The sequence below is a fragment of the Panthera uncia genome (assembly GCF_023721935.1).
Source record: "Panthera uncia isolate 11264 chromosome B3 unlocalized genomic scaffold, Puncia_PCG_1.0 HiC_scaffold_1, whole genome shotgun sequence".
Classification (NCBI taxonomy): domain Eukaryota; kingdom Metazoa; phylum Chordata; class Mammalia; order Carnivora; family Felidae; genus Panthera; species Panthera uncia.
The window spans coordinates 124807447-124822016 of NW_026057582.1; the positions used below are offsets into that span (position 1 = coordinate 124807447).

The 14570-nt window shown below is 42.1% G+C and overlaps 1 protein-coding gene across 2 annotated transcripts in view; it reads right to left on the reverse strand.

Annotated features, from left to right (window-relative positions):
* The window catches only part of ASB7 (ankyrin repeat and SOCS box containing 7), a 56638-nt gene that overhangs the window by 8115 nt on the left and 33953 nt on the right, over nucleotides 1-14570 (reverse strand). Inside the window, exon 6 of one of the 2 annotated variants that reach the window (XM_049614010.1) lies at nucleotides 63-451. The exons of the other annotated variant lie outside the window; for it this stretch is intronic. Within the exon in view, the coding sequence (XP_049469967.1) occupies nucleotides 393-451 (59 nt within the window). The 3' untranslated portion in view covers nucleotides 63-392. Of the gene's footprint in view, nucleotides 1-62; nucleotides 452-14570 lie in introns of those variants that run through there. 2 annotated transcript variants of the gene reach the window in all.

Here is a 14570-nt window from a genome sequence, read left to right on the forward strand (position 1 = left end):
AAAGACAGAAAAAAAGAAACTGTTACAAAGCTACAAAGTACAGTATTTAAGGCAGGCTTTTCAGTTCTGAAAACAACTGTTTATTTCAGAGGGATGCGCCCCTCTGTGGACTTCACATGCAAAGGATCAGACAGACTCTTACTGAGAGGACACATCCCGGGTACCTTTGTGGGAGGTCTTATTTGATGCTTTTCACAACCTTGGGAGGATGGATATTTTCATCTCCATGTTACAAATATAAGGACTCAAAGTCTTAAGGATGGGAGTACACTGCTCAATGTCAGATGACCACCAAAGGCTTTTCAGCAGAGACTAAAAACAGTTCTTTTGATTCTAAGGCTGGTATTCTTTCCATTACAAATCAGAATGCTGGTTTTCATCCTGGGATGCCTCTAATATGCTGAGTGAGTCCGTATGAACAAATCATCCCTCTGGGCGAAAGTTCCTCCATCTGAAAAGTAAGGGGGCTGAATGAAATGCTGTCTAATGTGGCCCCTCCTTCCAGCTCACCATCCAGGACACTGGAGCCTAGACATAGCACGATCTCCGGGGAGCTTTCTCAAACAACATCTGCGCACCTGCTCACCAGGATTCCGGACGCGGCACACCTTGGCTGTGGGCATGAGGGCCTGGACTGCGAGGGCAGGGAGGCAGGCGGAGAAAGCACTCCACACTATTCTGAAGCTGTGTGTCTTCAAACCTCACACCCTGGCCATGTGCCAATGAAAACCGCTGCTGCCACTCAAAAGAAAAATTACAAAATCCAATTTCTTTCGCTTTGGAACACTGTATTTTACCAAAACGACTTAGATGACCACAAACACGGGCAAGAATTTGAAGCAGCAGTGCCTCAGTCGTGTTTGGATTCACATAAATTCTGCTTCCATATTAAATGGGAATAATAACAAAAGCTAACATGCCAAACGCTTACTCCGGGCCACGTACTTTCTAAGCTCTTGACATACCCTAACTCGTTTCATCCTTTTATGAGGGAAGTACTTTGATCATCATCCCCATTTTACAGACTCCTTGCGTCTCAGAGAGATTAAGTAATATGCTCAAAGTCAGGTAGAATGCCATACTTCAGCGGTTCTCACAACTTATTGGTCTCAAAACCTCTTGGCATTTAAAAAATTTATCAAGGACCCAAAAGAACTTCCATCTATGTGGGTTGTATCTATCAATAATTAGGAGGTAAAGCAAATTTTAGAAATACGTATTCATTAAAAAAAGATAAAAGTAAGCTCATTACACGTTGCCATAAATAACACTGGCACAAAAATAACAATGTTTAGAAAAACAATACGAAGAATGACATTCTTTCACATTTTTGCAAAGTTCTTAACAGGCTGGCTTAATAGATGATAGTGGAGTTCTCATATATGCTTCTACATTCAATCTGCTGTGCTAAATTCACATCATCTCGTCTCTGGAAAAGTCCACTTACACTCATGAAAGAAGGAACATGAAAAAGGCAGGTAATGTCTCAGTATTCTGAAAACTGTTCTGACCTCAGATGGGAAAGGGGTCTTGTGGAGCTCCAGGGGTCCCCAGGCCCTACATGGGAAACCACTGCTATCCTTAGTACTTCATACCCCCTACTTGAACTGTCCTTGTTTGTAGCAATCGCCATTATTCAAAATTAAGTAATTCTCCATAAATGAAAAGGGCTCCTTAAACTGCTCTGTAAAGCCTGTATGAACATGTGCTTTCCAAGAGTTACTTAAGACATGGTGTCTTGACAGAATCGCAGAAGCTACTGCTTTCCTGGAAATGCCTGTAAAACAGGTGCATGGGTATCTACGGATATCTGCCCTGGGATCTATGTGAGGCTGTGACACATACACACTCACGTGTCTCTCGCCAAGATTTGTCTTCTCCATTGTCCAAATCTTTGCTAAAAAAGCACTTCATTAGGATTGACAAAGTCAGGTTTCCCATCAGATACTCTAGAGCTCTCTTCTACTACAGCACTTAATAAGGTTATGATTTTACATTTATTTGGTGACTATCTATTAATGCCCACTTTCCTCACTATGTCAAATGTTCCATGAGGGCAAGACCACTTCTGGCTGCCAAGGAAGCCCAGTGCCTGACACAATACTCAATAAATACTAGTTGAATGAATAAATACTTAACAGGCTTGTCCATAAGGGATAAACCAGCCAACTTATTGCAAAACCCACCCATGTCAACAGCAAATCATTTTCTAACCTGTTTTGAATTATTTTTCACCACCCTTCATGGGCTACCATTAGGAAGGGAATAAATTATCATTGTCATTTTTCAATAAATGCTTACAGTATTTGATCTGCAAATGCAAACCAGAATAGGAGTTAGATATGAACCTTCTTTTTTTTCAAAACAAAGAATCTGATTTTCCTAATAGATGGCAGGTTCTTTTCAAACGGAACATTAATAAAAGGAATAAGCTCAATGTATTCAGGCAAAAAAAGCAGGTGAGGACAAAGTTAACATGTATGAGTATACATGCGCACTTAAATGAAAACATATCATCCAACAAAGTAGAAAAACTATGTTACTGGAATTTGCTTAGCTAAGGAAAAAAGAAGGGATTGAGACAAAGGAATATTATGTATGGGGATCTTCTGATAGTCCTGTTTTGTGGGAGACCATGCTCTCCAAAAGTAACTACACCTTCGCCTATGCCTCATGCTCTTTTTGTACAGACTGAGAACTACCACCATTAAGGTGCCCTTTCCTTGAAACTATGGCAGAAGTGATGTTATGTGACTGCTATGGCTAAGTCATAGAAGGGGACACGCTTTCACCTGGCCCTTGGGACATTCACTCTGCGAACACAGCTACCCCCATGCCACGAAGAAGTCCAAGCAGTCTATAAAAAGGAACTGAGGTCACTCACTGCCCAACACCCCTGGCTGAGCTCCCAACTGCCAGCACCAAACTGCCAGCCATTGGAGTGAACCATTTTGAAAGTGGAGAGGACCCAGTCAAGTGACTCCAGATGGAACAGAGAAGCAAAATAATCCACCATTACTGTGTGAAGGCACTAAAATTTGTAGCATTCGATAACTGAGATCCTGGGACCCGGAAGCAGGGTGTTGCCATTAAAAAAAAAAAAATCTAAAATATGTGGCTCTATCAGTGGGACCAGGTGGTAGGGAAGGGCTCTGAGGAGGCTGTTAGGGCTTAAAAGAATGTTTCAAATGTTACTAGAAGCTGGAGGAAAGGAGAATCTTTCATTAGTGGCAGAAAGTTTGGCAACACTGTCCCCTGCTGTAACGTGGAATGTAGTAAATGCCCTAATGACCTGGTTAAGAAGATTCCGCAGCCAGAATACTGGCTCTCCTCATTGTCTATTATAAAATGCAAGAAGGCAAAGATAAGCTAGCAACTTTAATCCAAGGGATGCAGCTACAGAAATACTATCATCCTCAGAAGGTATCTCCACATGGGCCTTTCCCAGGGAGAGATGTACTTTCTATGTCTAAATATCAGATAGTTTTACTCAATTTGCTACTGATTTTCCTTCTCCTTAAGCAGTTTGTTGTGCTGTGGCAATCTTTGCCTATCTTGGGACAATCTGATTTTTTAGAAATTTCTTGACCATGTATAATCCCTGTCTGCAGAATGGCCTTTAATGGGAGAGGCTTATCTTGGTGGTTAAAAGCACCCACCCTGGAGCAAGATGGCCCAAGTCTGAGTCCTGGCCCCACCACTTTCAATCTGTGTGGTTCTAGGCAAGCTACTCAGCCGCCTGCTTCAGATTCTTCATCCATGAACCAAGGATAGTAACACCTACATCACAGGCTTTCTACCAGCATAAAAAGTAAATTTTGCTAACATGCTTATGGCACAGTAAGAGCTATTTAAGTATTCGGTAAATAAATATTAAAATGGTAATTTGTAAATACTTGTAAGGATAACGTCTACTTCTCCTTCCCAGAAAAGAAGAGGACTCTTCTTGGAAGCTGAGGTCTCCATCTTCCTGGTGTTAAGATAGTGAGACACCTAGCTGACACCATGGGAGCAACTGGTAATCCATTATGGGGAAAAGACCCTGGGCAAAATGACGGAAATGGCACTCTGGAAATCACTGCATGACTCGAGTCAAGCAGAGGTGTAAGAGCTTTGTGTAAACAGCTGTGCAGTGACGACAGGAGAGATGTCCTTCTACAACAGTGCCACAAATACACAAATACAGATCTGAACTAATCTTGCCATGAAAAGCAGGCTAAATAGTAAGGAGTGGTAAGAACTCCTTGTTGTAATTACTGCTATTTCCAAGACTAAGGAGCTATCTTTTCAGGAGTATCATTTTAGGAATGGAAGGTCATGATGGAAAAAGAAGTACTTATTTTGTTGTCAATACATCACTCAAAAGTACTTACGGAGCACCTACTATGTACTCAAAAATGCACCACCCAAGGATTAAAGGGGTGAGGGGAGAGGAGGCAGCAGTGGCAGAGGAGAAGAAGGCAGAGGAAGAGAATAAAGAGAACGAAACCAAAAACAAAAACAAAAACCCTCAATACGCACGTGCACAGTGTTTATTAGGTGTCTCAGAAAATTATTCCTACCCTACTAAATAACAACTGCCTTGTCCAAGGGATTGTAACAGGGGAGACCTGGGGGAGGGGGTGGAAATCTCACAAAAGAGTATAATTTAAGGAATCATAAACACTTGGGGAGATGCAGAAACACTATAAGGTGTTCACACTAACAAACTACAATGGAATTGCATAACAGTTCAAAGGGTTATTAGTCTTTCCATTGGTAAAGAAGCCCATCATTAGTAATAATTGGGCTGGTCTAAAGTAGGAAATCAGCTTTTGAAGGGTCTGGTCTAGGATAAATTACAAAACCAGGCAGCAGCATAATTTAGAAAATTAAATGTCCTAAACCACCTCCTTTTGATATCACCATTACCATATTTATGATAGGATAGGCAAAACATTTTTGTATAAGCTAAGTAAAGAAAATGAAAGCACAACAAAGGTCCCAGTCTTCTTTGGGAGAAAGGGAGAAGAGGCTGGACATTTCAGAGGGGAGGGTGGAAAGAAACACAAGGAAAGACTGAGCCTCCTCTGGACTGCTTTATACAATCCAGCTTGTCCCTTCAAGCACCTCCCCACCTCAGGTCAGCATCTGGAATGGTCTCCCAATTCTTCTGTTTTACTTCAGCTTCCCATTTTAAAATCCTACCATAAACATGTTTTATTCCTTTGCTCTTCTCTCTGAATTCCTTTCACAGGGACTCAGTATGAAATGTGTTCAACACGGGCAGCTGGGTGGCTCAATCGGTTAAGCGTCCGACTTTGGTTCAGGTCATGATCTCACAGTTCATGAGTTCGAGCCCTGGGTCAGGCTCTGTGCTGACAGTTCGGAGCCTAGAGCCTTCTTCTGATTCTGTGTATCCCTCTCGCTCTGCCCCTCCCCTGCTCGCACCTTCTCTCTCTCTCTCTCTCTCTCAAAATAAACATTAAAAAATATTAAAAAAAAAAAAAAAGAAATGCGTTCAACAAATCTTACTTCATAGGACAATGGCAATTTCTACCTTGCCTTAAAATAAAAATCATGGTATTGTAAAATAATTTAAGCCTTAGAATCCAAATGTATACAATATCAGCCTTGATGACATCTGTCCATTGGTTACATTTTTTTCCACAGGCTAAGTGAGCTTTGACCTATATTCTTCATTTGCACCAAACAAAATATTGCTTCCTAACAAGTGACAAATCTCTAGAAGCCTACGTTAAAAAGCAGAGTGCAATATAGGGGCACCTAGGTGGTTCAGTCGGTTAAGTGACTCTTGATTTTGGCTTAGGTCATGACCTTAGAATTTGTGAGTTCAAGCATTGGGCCTGCAATGGGCTCTGGGCTGACAGTGTGGATCCGCTTGGGGTTCTCTCTCTCCCTCCCCTGGCTCATGCACACATGTGCACAAACTCTCTTTCTCAAAATAAATAAGTATTTTTAAAAAATTCAGAAAGCAAAATTAGTATCATGAAAAAAAGTCAGAATAAGGTAATACTTTCTATATCAAAGAACCTTAAAATGTAGGATAAGTTGATTTAGAACTGTGTACTATTTATTTCTAAAAGTGATTTTAGTAATTGGTACTGAAAAGCCTATCAAGACTACAATGTCGATGTCTGGCAAATTCCCAACTTCTTTGGGAAAAAAAATCAATAATCAAAAATCACCTTAGGTAAAATGTGTTACATAAATGATTTCTCCAAAGAGTTATACTAGGTAACACTGTTTTGATATCATCCTACCAAAAAAAAAAAAAAAAAAAAAAAAAAATCAAAGAAATTGATTAAAGAAGCATTTGAAAGAAACACAGGAATAAGGGCACCTGATATAAAGGTGTTGTTTTATGTGATCATCTGCTGACATGCCTGTCGTTCCATTAGATTTAGCAGAGAACACCACAGCCTAAAATTTTCTTAAAATTAAAAAAAAAAAAAGTCATGACCTGTATTCTTACTTTTTAAAGTTCGAAACTGTTTTGGAACTTTAACTTTGCAGCTAAAACATAGTGTTTGACTATTTAAATAAAAACACACTTCAGATTACTGCAGTGTTTATAAAACAGTGTTCTTAAATTTTTTTTTAATGTTTGTTTATTTTTGAGAGAGAGATTGACAGAGTGGGAGTGGAGGAGGGGCAGAGAAAGAGGGAGACACAGAATCCCAAACTGGCTCCGAGCTGTCAGCCCAGAGCCTGACACCCGGCTTGAACCCACGAACCATGAAATCATGACCTGAGCTGAAGTCGGACACTCAACTGACTGAGCCATCCAGGCGTCCCTAAAACAGTGTTTTTAAACACCTGTGATGCTGTTCTAGAAAATAACAAGCTTACGTACTTGACAGATTTAAGTCTCCACCAAAACAGTTTACCCAATTCATTTCCCTTCTACCTAATCTTTTTTTCAGAAATATAAGCCATTTAATTTCTTAAATTATACAATTTGAAATACAACCCAGTCCTATCTTTTACGCACCACTGAAGCATACTGAGTGGTTGCTTCAGGTCTATGAACAGCATCTACTGGAAACCCAGATCGCTGCATCAACTTGGACTCCTTAGGACAGTAAACACAAACCCAAATAGCATATTCTTTGCCGTAAGAAAAAATCTATACCAGAGCTTGCCACAGGAATAAAAGATGCTGTGTAATTTGTTCAGCTGTTTAGTGAACAAAATTAAATGGTTAATTTACTGGACTTCTTGCGCCTTGGGTATGCTGCTCTCTAGAAGTGGGATCTAGAATCCAGGGTACTTACTAATCCTCCAAATTAATCTGAATAATGAATCTGTTTGCCCTCATGCATCTGATAGAACCACAGTTTTACAGACACACTTCAGCAAACACTGATCTCCAGAGATCCTAAATTGTAAATATGCTGGCATAGGGCAAGTCGTAATTTAAAGCATTTCATTTTATCCAGGCGTTGTTTTATGTGATCATAGAGAAAGAGAAACTGTAACTGCAAAGAGAAATATATCAGAGATTTCACCAAATTTGAAAACACTAGGCTAATAAGGTGTCCTTGAAAATTTGAATAGAGAGGTTATACATCATTAGGTCTCAAAGTTTTTAAGTTTTATGGCCTTTATGCACTCTTAAAATTGGAGGACCTCAAAGAATTTTTGTTGTGTGGGTTACATCTATCAGTATTTGCCACACTTAGAAAGGAAGATTGAGAAATTTAAAACGTATTCATTGATTCATTTAAAAATAACAGTAATATGGGGTGGGGGGCGCCTGGCTGGCTCAGTCAGTGGAACTTGTGACTCTGGATCTCGGGGTTTTGACTTCAAGCCCCACGTTGCATGTAGAGATTACTTAAAAAATAAAATCTTAAAAAAATACAACAAAATAAATAAAATAAAAATAACAGTAATATAAATTCATCATCACTTGAAGTAAATTTTTGTGGGGAAAAAGAAGCTGCTTTCTAAGATAAAAAAGGTTTCACGAGAACAGTGGCACTGTTTTACATGTTTTTGCAAATTATTTCTTAAAGTCTGGCTTTATAGAAGACAGCTGGATTCAGAGATCTGCTCCTGCATTCTATTGTGATATGCTGTCTTGATTGAAGTAAGTGAAGAACACCCAGCCTCACATAACTGGAAAGGGAAGGAATATTTTCACAGCCTTTTAAGATAATCATCATCTTTGATACTTCACCAAAACTCGACAAGTGTTATTTTTTTAAAGGTTAGTTGCAATAGGAAATCTGAAACAAAATCAATGAACCTTTTGTACTCTTTCACATTAAAATCCATTGGTCCATCTTGCCCTTTGAACAGTTCACTACTTTATGAGATCTTCCAAATGCTGGCCGATTTCATTATACGGTATCAAAAAATCACTTTTGTTAGTATCGCTGCTGATCTCAAAAAAGTCTTTACGTATTGGGAACGTACCAAAGTCACAGTAGCAAACACAAGCTTTTCAAAATTCTAATTTTCACTTGAAAGCTCAGATTTTATGGCTTGCCATAAATACTGTCAGTTGTTTCCCTTAGGGTGACAAGGAAATGTCTGCCAAATATCCAAGGTGAAATGGCTATAAGTGTGGCTGTCAGTCGCCCTTCCAGGTAAAAATGGGTGTTCCACACACACAAAAGCTGCTGGTGCAGCTCAAACAACTCAAAGGAGTGCGTTTCCTCAGTTCAATCACAGCACTCTGCAACTCAGTAAGAATACTTTCCATCTCCATTCCACAGAATATTAAAAGGCACACACGCAGAGGGATCAGATTTAATGGGATTAATTTTGCTGCTTCGTCAAAGACATCCCTAAATGGAACTGGAATCTTCTTTAGTGAGATTGCCCGGCGGTGAAGAGCACCAGGACTGCTGGTACCCTTGGGGGCCATGGCCTGAGGAGCCAGCAGGTTCACCTACTGTTGCATTCACACCCAGTCAAATGTCAGTGCAGTGAAAGAGGCAAATCACGTAGCATTGCTAGGAAATCTGTTTTGCCTGCGTGGGCACCTAAAACGGTCTCGAGGACCCCCGGGGAGTCTCCACTGTTGCACATAAATTGTAAAATAAAATCTCAAGCAGCAGGAAACCACCCCCTTTAAGAGTGGTTACTGGCAAGAATTTTAAGAAGGGAGAGACCCCAGAGACTATGGTCTCATCCCCCCATGGTTCAGAGGTGGGGCACTGAGAACCAGGGGGAGTGGGGAGGCCCAGCGGCTTGCCCAAGTGTTTTTAGGCAAGTCAGACACAGGGTCAAGAACCCATTAGCCCCTCTCTCCACCATTAGATACACCTAATTTAATAGCACCTCTGACACAGGCAGAGCTGTGTCTTCAGAATGGTAAATGGGAGAGATGTGCCTCTCAATTCCAGTGGGCAAATCACCACTCAGCCCAAATGACCACGGATAGGATAGTTTTCACATTGTAAGTAAAAATGATAAAACTAATGAACAGACTTCCAGTTTCAGCTCCCAAACATGTCAAGAGCTTGGAAGTTATCACTCCCATCCTCATAAGAAGGAAAAGCTGAACAAGCTCAAAATCAATGACTTCCCTTGGACCAGCCCACCCGTGAACAGACCTCCCAGGGCAAACGTCCATCACAGAATCAGGAGAGAGGAACAAATCCAGAGAGTCACTGTGGAGATGTGTGTGCCTGGTGCAGAAGACGTCAGAGCCCTGAACTGGCAGAAACACTTAAATGATAATTTTGATGAATTACCTGAGGCTGTGTGTGGACTGGCCTGACAGGGAGAGCCCCCACCTGTTCTCTCAGTTTTACTCTCAGGAGCCCCACCAGGTTCTCACAGTGAATAGCTGATAAAAACCCCTTTGTGGTTCTAGCAAGGGAGGGCAAGAATAACCATATGACCTATGCCCAGAACCTTCTCCATAACAAAGGCCTGTTCTCTACAAGGAAAGACATTACCAGAGTCTTATCCCACCTGGAGAAAGAACATTTCTCTGACTTCAGCCCCCAACAGGCTTTCGGTCTCACCAAGGGGTGTAAGTGTTGAGGAGGAGAAAGATGCGGGGGCGTGAGGGGGCAAACTAAGAAACGCTTATGAAGGCCACAGCCCAGGGACACAGGCCCCTGGATACACTGAGATCTTCATCTGTAGACTGTGGACTGCTAGCCTCCCCACACCCTGCCTCCACAGCAACAGGGGTCCAGTGTGAGGACAGTGGACTACAGGTGCATGTGAAAGAGCCACGAGACGCCAACACTTCCGAGAAGCCCAAAGTCAAGAGGGGAGACAAAAGCAAGGACGCAGGAGTTTGAAGCCTCCGGCACCTACAGCCTTGGCAGACACAGCACACAGCCCAGCTCCTCACCAGGTTAACACAGAACCTGACATTTAAAGGCCTATTTACCTCAGTTCCTGTTACCTGATCCATCATGCCTGGCTTCAATAAAAAATTACAAGACAGGCTAAAAGGCAAGAAAAAACAACAGTCGGAAGAGACAAAGCCAAGCATCAGAGCAGACTCAGCTATGACACAGATGCTGGAATTATCAGACAGGCAATTTAACTATGATTGCTCTTTTAAAACTAACGAAAATATTTGATGGTGGTGGTAAAATCTTGCCTCTCTAATGCCTTAATGAAATAGCAGCTCTGCAGAGGTAGATTCCACACAGTAAGTATAGACGTGGATGTCACTGGCAAAGTAAGGAATGGGTGATGAGCGCAACCTCTCCAATAGCTCTTGACCTTGCTGCTTGCACAAGTCTTTGATTCCACTTTGCCTTCGGAACATTTCCTTCTTGTGCAGAAAGGGTAAGTCTTACAATTGAAGGATTTCCTCGGCAGGCAGCACAACACGGCACCCGTTCTTCAAACAGTCCAGCCTATCAGACATGGAGGCAGCGTCCTCTCAGGGGGCGCTCTCCAGCAGGGAGTCATCTTGTTCAAGTGGCGCTCTCCAGCAGGGAGCCATCTTGTTTACTGCCCTCTCTACTCTGACTTGACTCTGTTCTCTAAAACCTTCTTCCAATTTCCACACCCTTGTGCACAAGGAGCTGCAGGTACCAGTTCTGTTCAGTCCTGAGGCCTTCTCCTGCAGAGGTGGCTGGCTGAAGAAAGTCCATGGCGACCACATGTGTGATCTGTGCCTGAGCATGAAGAAGTAGGCTTTCCCCTGAAACTAAGTTCCTCACTACTTCTCTCCGAACAAAATTCCAGGCATGCAGGTAATTAAAATCCCTTTTTGTCCCCCCATAAGTTTAAAAGTTCTTGCTGGTCAATGCCTGAGGTTCAGCTTTCCTGTGGAATTCCTCTCTCTTCAAAGATTTTACATTCCGAATAACTCCTTCGTCAGTAGGTATGTTGAGTAGGGAGGGGAATTTACATTATGGCACAGGGAGATGATAAGGGGTAAAAGAGCACTGGATTACAATCGAATAGCTCAGGCTGAGTTTGGTTATTATTTAACCATATCCTCAGGGTAAACTTTACTGATGAAATAGTCTTTATCCACGTTTAATACTGTACCTGTTTTAACATTTTCTTGTGCTTGCCCTTTTTTTATTCATAAATGTTTACTTTCTTTTTTGAATTGGGCAAACATTCCTACAATGTTCTGCTCTTCCCTCAGGCTGGAGAATTTGAGCCCATTTCCATAGACCAGAGCTTCCAGGATCCTCTTTGCTCCGTAATGGTGTTTGACGCTATGTGCAAATTATTCTCCTTTAATTACCTGTGTTCATTTGCATGATCCTGAGAATGAGGTTTTTCCTTAAATTTTGTGCCCTAGGCACCCACACCCCACTTGCCTCACCCGAGCCTTGGCTTTGGTGCAAGGGGCTGTTTAACTCCTCATCCAGGGACTCAGCCCTAAATGGACCTCTCCCTACCAACAAATGGGTGTCTGCTGCAAACTGTCTCCACTACCATTTCTACCTGTGATCAGTCACACCTGCATTGTTCCGTTGTTCACTTTCTCATTTTTTCTTCCAAGTAAAAGAACTAAAAGAACAGAAACTGGCTTCTCTAAGCTGGAAACATCTTTCCTCCTGCAAAGTGATCCACATTCTTGTTCCAGGGCACAAAGAAGCTGCTCCTTCACTTGACTGGTTTTCTGGAGGAGACCATGTCGAGTTCCAGCCATTCTAGGAAACAGAAGTTTCCGGAAGTCTGGTTGCAGGTAAACAGTACCAGCAGTTATTCATGGTTTCTGCCTCTACCCACAGTCAACAAGGCACCAGCAGATACTAGTTTATACCTAAGCCACTCGACCTGTTCTGTTTCTATGCGGTTTGTATCAGAGTTTTTATGGCAATTTTTCTAAAAAGCCACAGTAGCTTTTAGATTCCATAGGATTATAACTGTCTTGAGCTCTTCTAACTTAAATAAACTGCTTCTAGTCACAATGGTGCAATGAACAGAAGAGACTTGAATAAAGACCACCAAGTGGCATTTCTGCCATCCTTATACCTCAGGGGTCTCAGATTAGAAGCCAACAGCTCGGTGCCTGGTGCTCAATGGTGTTGTGGAGGCCAGAAGGAGTTTGCAGATTTGACTTAGTACTCCCTGAACTATCCGACCTTCCTTCACTCTGGCTTTCAAGAGAGCTCAGTAGAGAGCTCCAAAAAGCATCAGTTACAGTTGGTTCTTCTAACAGATAATTACTCACTAGGAAAAGAAAATCCAATAAATGATGCACAGGTCAAGCAGAAATGTTAACTTTGGTTTTGGCAGGAAACATCACTGGAGAGTCAACAAGGAATGGACTATGTTGAGGCACCTGAACACAACGATACTGTAGCCTTCAAAAGGTTGATGGCCCTTCACTTCTGAAAAGCATACCAAGTTTGCTCGGCCACCAACCACCAGTCAACCAGCTGACCCACATTTCCTGAGGGCCTACCAGGTACACAGCTCCACTCTACATGTAGCAGGAGATCTCAAATATGAAGAGGCAACCCCGTAACTCTTTCCACGTGCCCCTAATTTTAAAGGTACCTGTGAGTTTTCTCTGTAACTCAACAGTCTTGCTCCCCAGAAGCACTCTGTGCTGTAACTCAGCAGCTCTGAGGCTGATGGGAAAGGGCAGCGCCCCCCATCCCTCCTTGGGTCTCCATATGCAGACTACAGAAGAGTCCACCGAGCTGAAATTAGGAAGCAAGGGGAGAATAAGAATCTAGGGGATTCGCTCTATTGGAAGCAAGCCAGCCTTTGCTGTTCATCCACTCCCATTTAATTATTTTATTTAGAAAAGTACACATAGCCATTAAAATGTGCCAGGCACTGTTTTAAGTGCATTATAAATATTAACTCATTTAATCCACATGACAAGCCTGTAAAACAGATATAATTATCCTAATGCTAACAAGAGGACACTGGGGCACAGAGCAGTTGGGTAACCTGCCCAAGCTGACACGTGGCAGAGTCAGGGCTTGAGCTTGGGCCACCTAGCTCTAGTTGATGCTGTTAACTGCCGAGTGAGGTATTTAACAAAAGGAGCTGAGGCATTTATGTATATAATATGCCTTCCCGAAGGCAGTCATGCTAATAAAACCAGGAGTCTCTAGTGAGAAGTTAAGACAAAAATGACAGCAAGAACACAAAGATATTCAGAATGTATAAAGAATAAAAGATACTTCACAGGCTATTTACCATGACAGAATCCTAAGCTCAAGTTCAAGAGTAATCTTCTCTCTCATAACACCAATACCTCTCCCAGTCTATGCATGGAGACTGCTAGAAAATTTGCTGAAAAGAATCAGCACTTGAAATTTCACAGCAAACTTTTCAGAAAATGTGGCCTGGATCTGAAGAGTCAGAGTAAACTGGTGAGGAACCAACATACACAACATCTCCCATCTCTCCAGAGGTCCCGTGCCTAGAAAGCTCTCAGCAAGGGACCACCTACCAATCAGCCCAAAACACCTCTCCCAAGGCACACAGACCTGTACTGTGGAACATGGGAAACACCAGGCGCTTGTAATTACAGTCAATACAGTTAAATTAAAAATTCAGTTCCTTGAGGCACCTGGGTGGCTCAGTCGGTTAAGCGTCCAACTTCGGCTCAGGCCATGATCTTGCAGTTCATGGGTTCAAGCCCCACGTTGGGCTCTGTGCTCACAGCTCAGAGCCTAGAGCCTGTTTCAGATTCCGTGTCTCCCTCTCTCTCTGCCCCCTGCCCCCACGCCTGCTCATGCTCTGTCTCTCTCTCAAAAAATGAATAAACATTAAAAACATTCAGTTCCTCAGTGGCATTAGCCATGTAACAAGTGTACAACAGCCACCATACTGGACAGCACAGACAGACCATTTTCAGACCACGCAGAAAGACCTACTGGACAGCACAAGTTAGATCCTGAGTGTGATTTCTTTTTATGCTTTAGTGTGTATACACCCAGTGGTGATAATGTCTTTTCCTTTTTACAAACATACAAAATTCAAATTATACTTCATTTCTAGACTGCTAGAAAACTTGCTGAAAGAATCTGCAAATTTCTACTCCCAAGTTCAGTTCCAAACAAGGGGGCAGATTATCTACAAGGTCAAGTAAACTCCATACCCCTCGGTACCTGGTACCCTAACTTCTTCCTTATTAATGACTGAAAGGTAAAAAT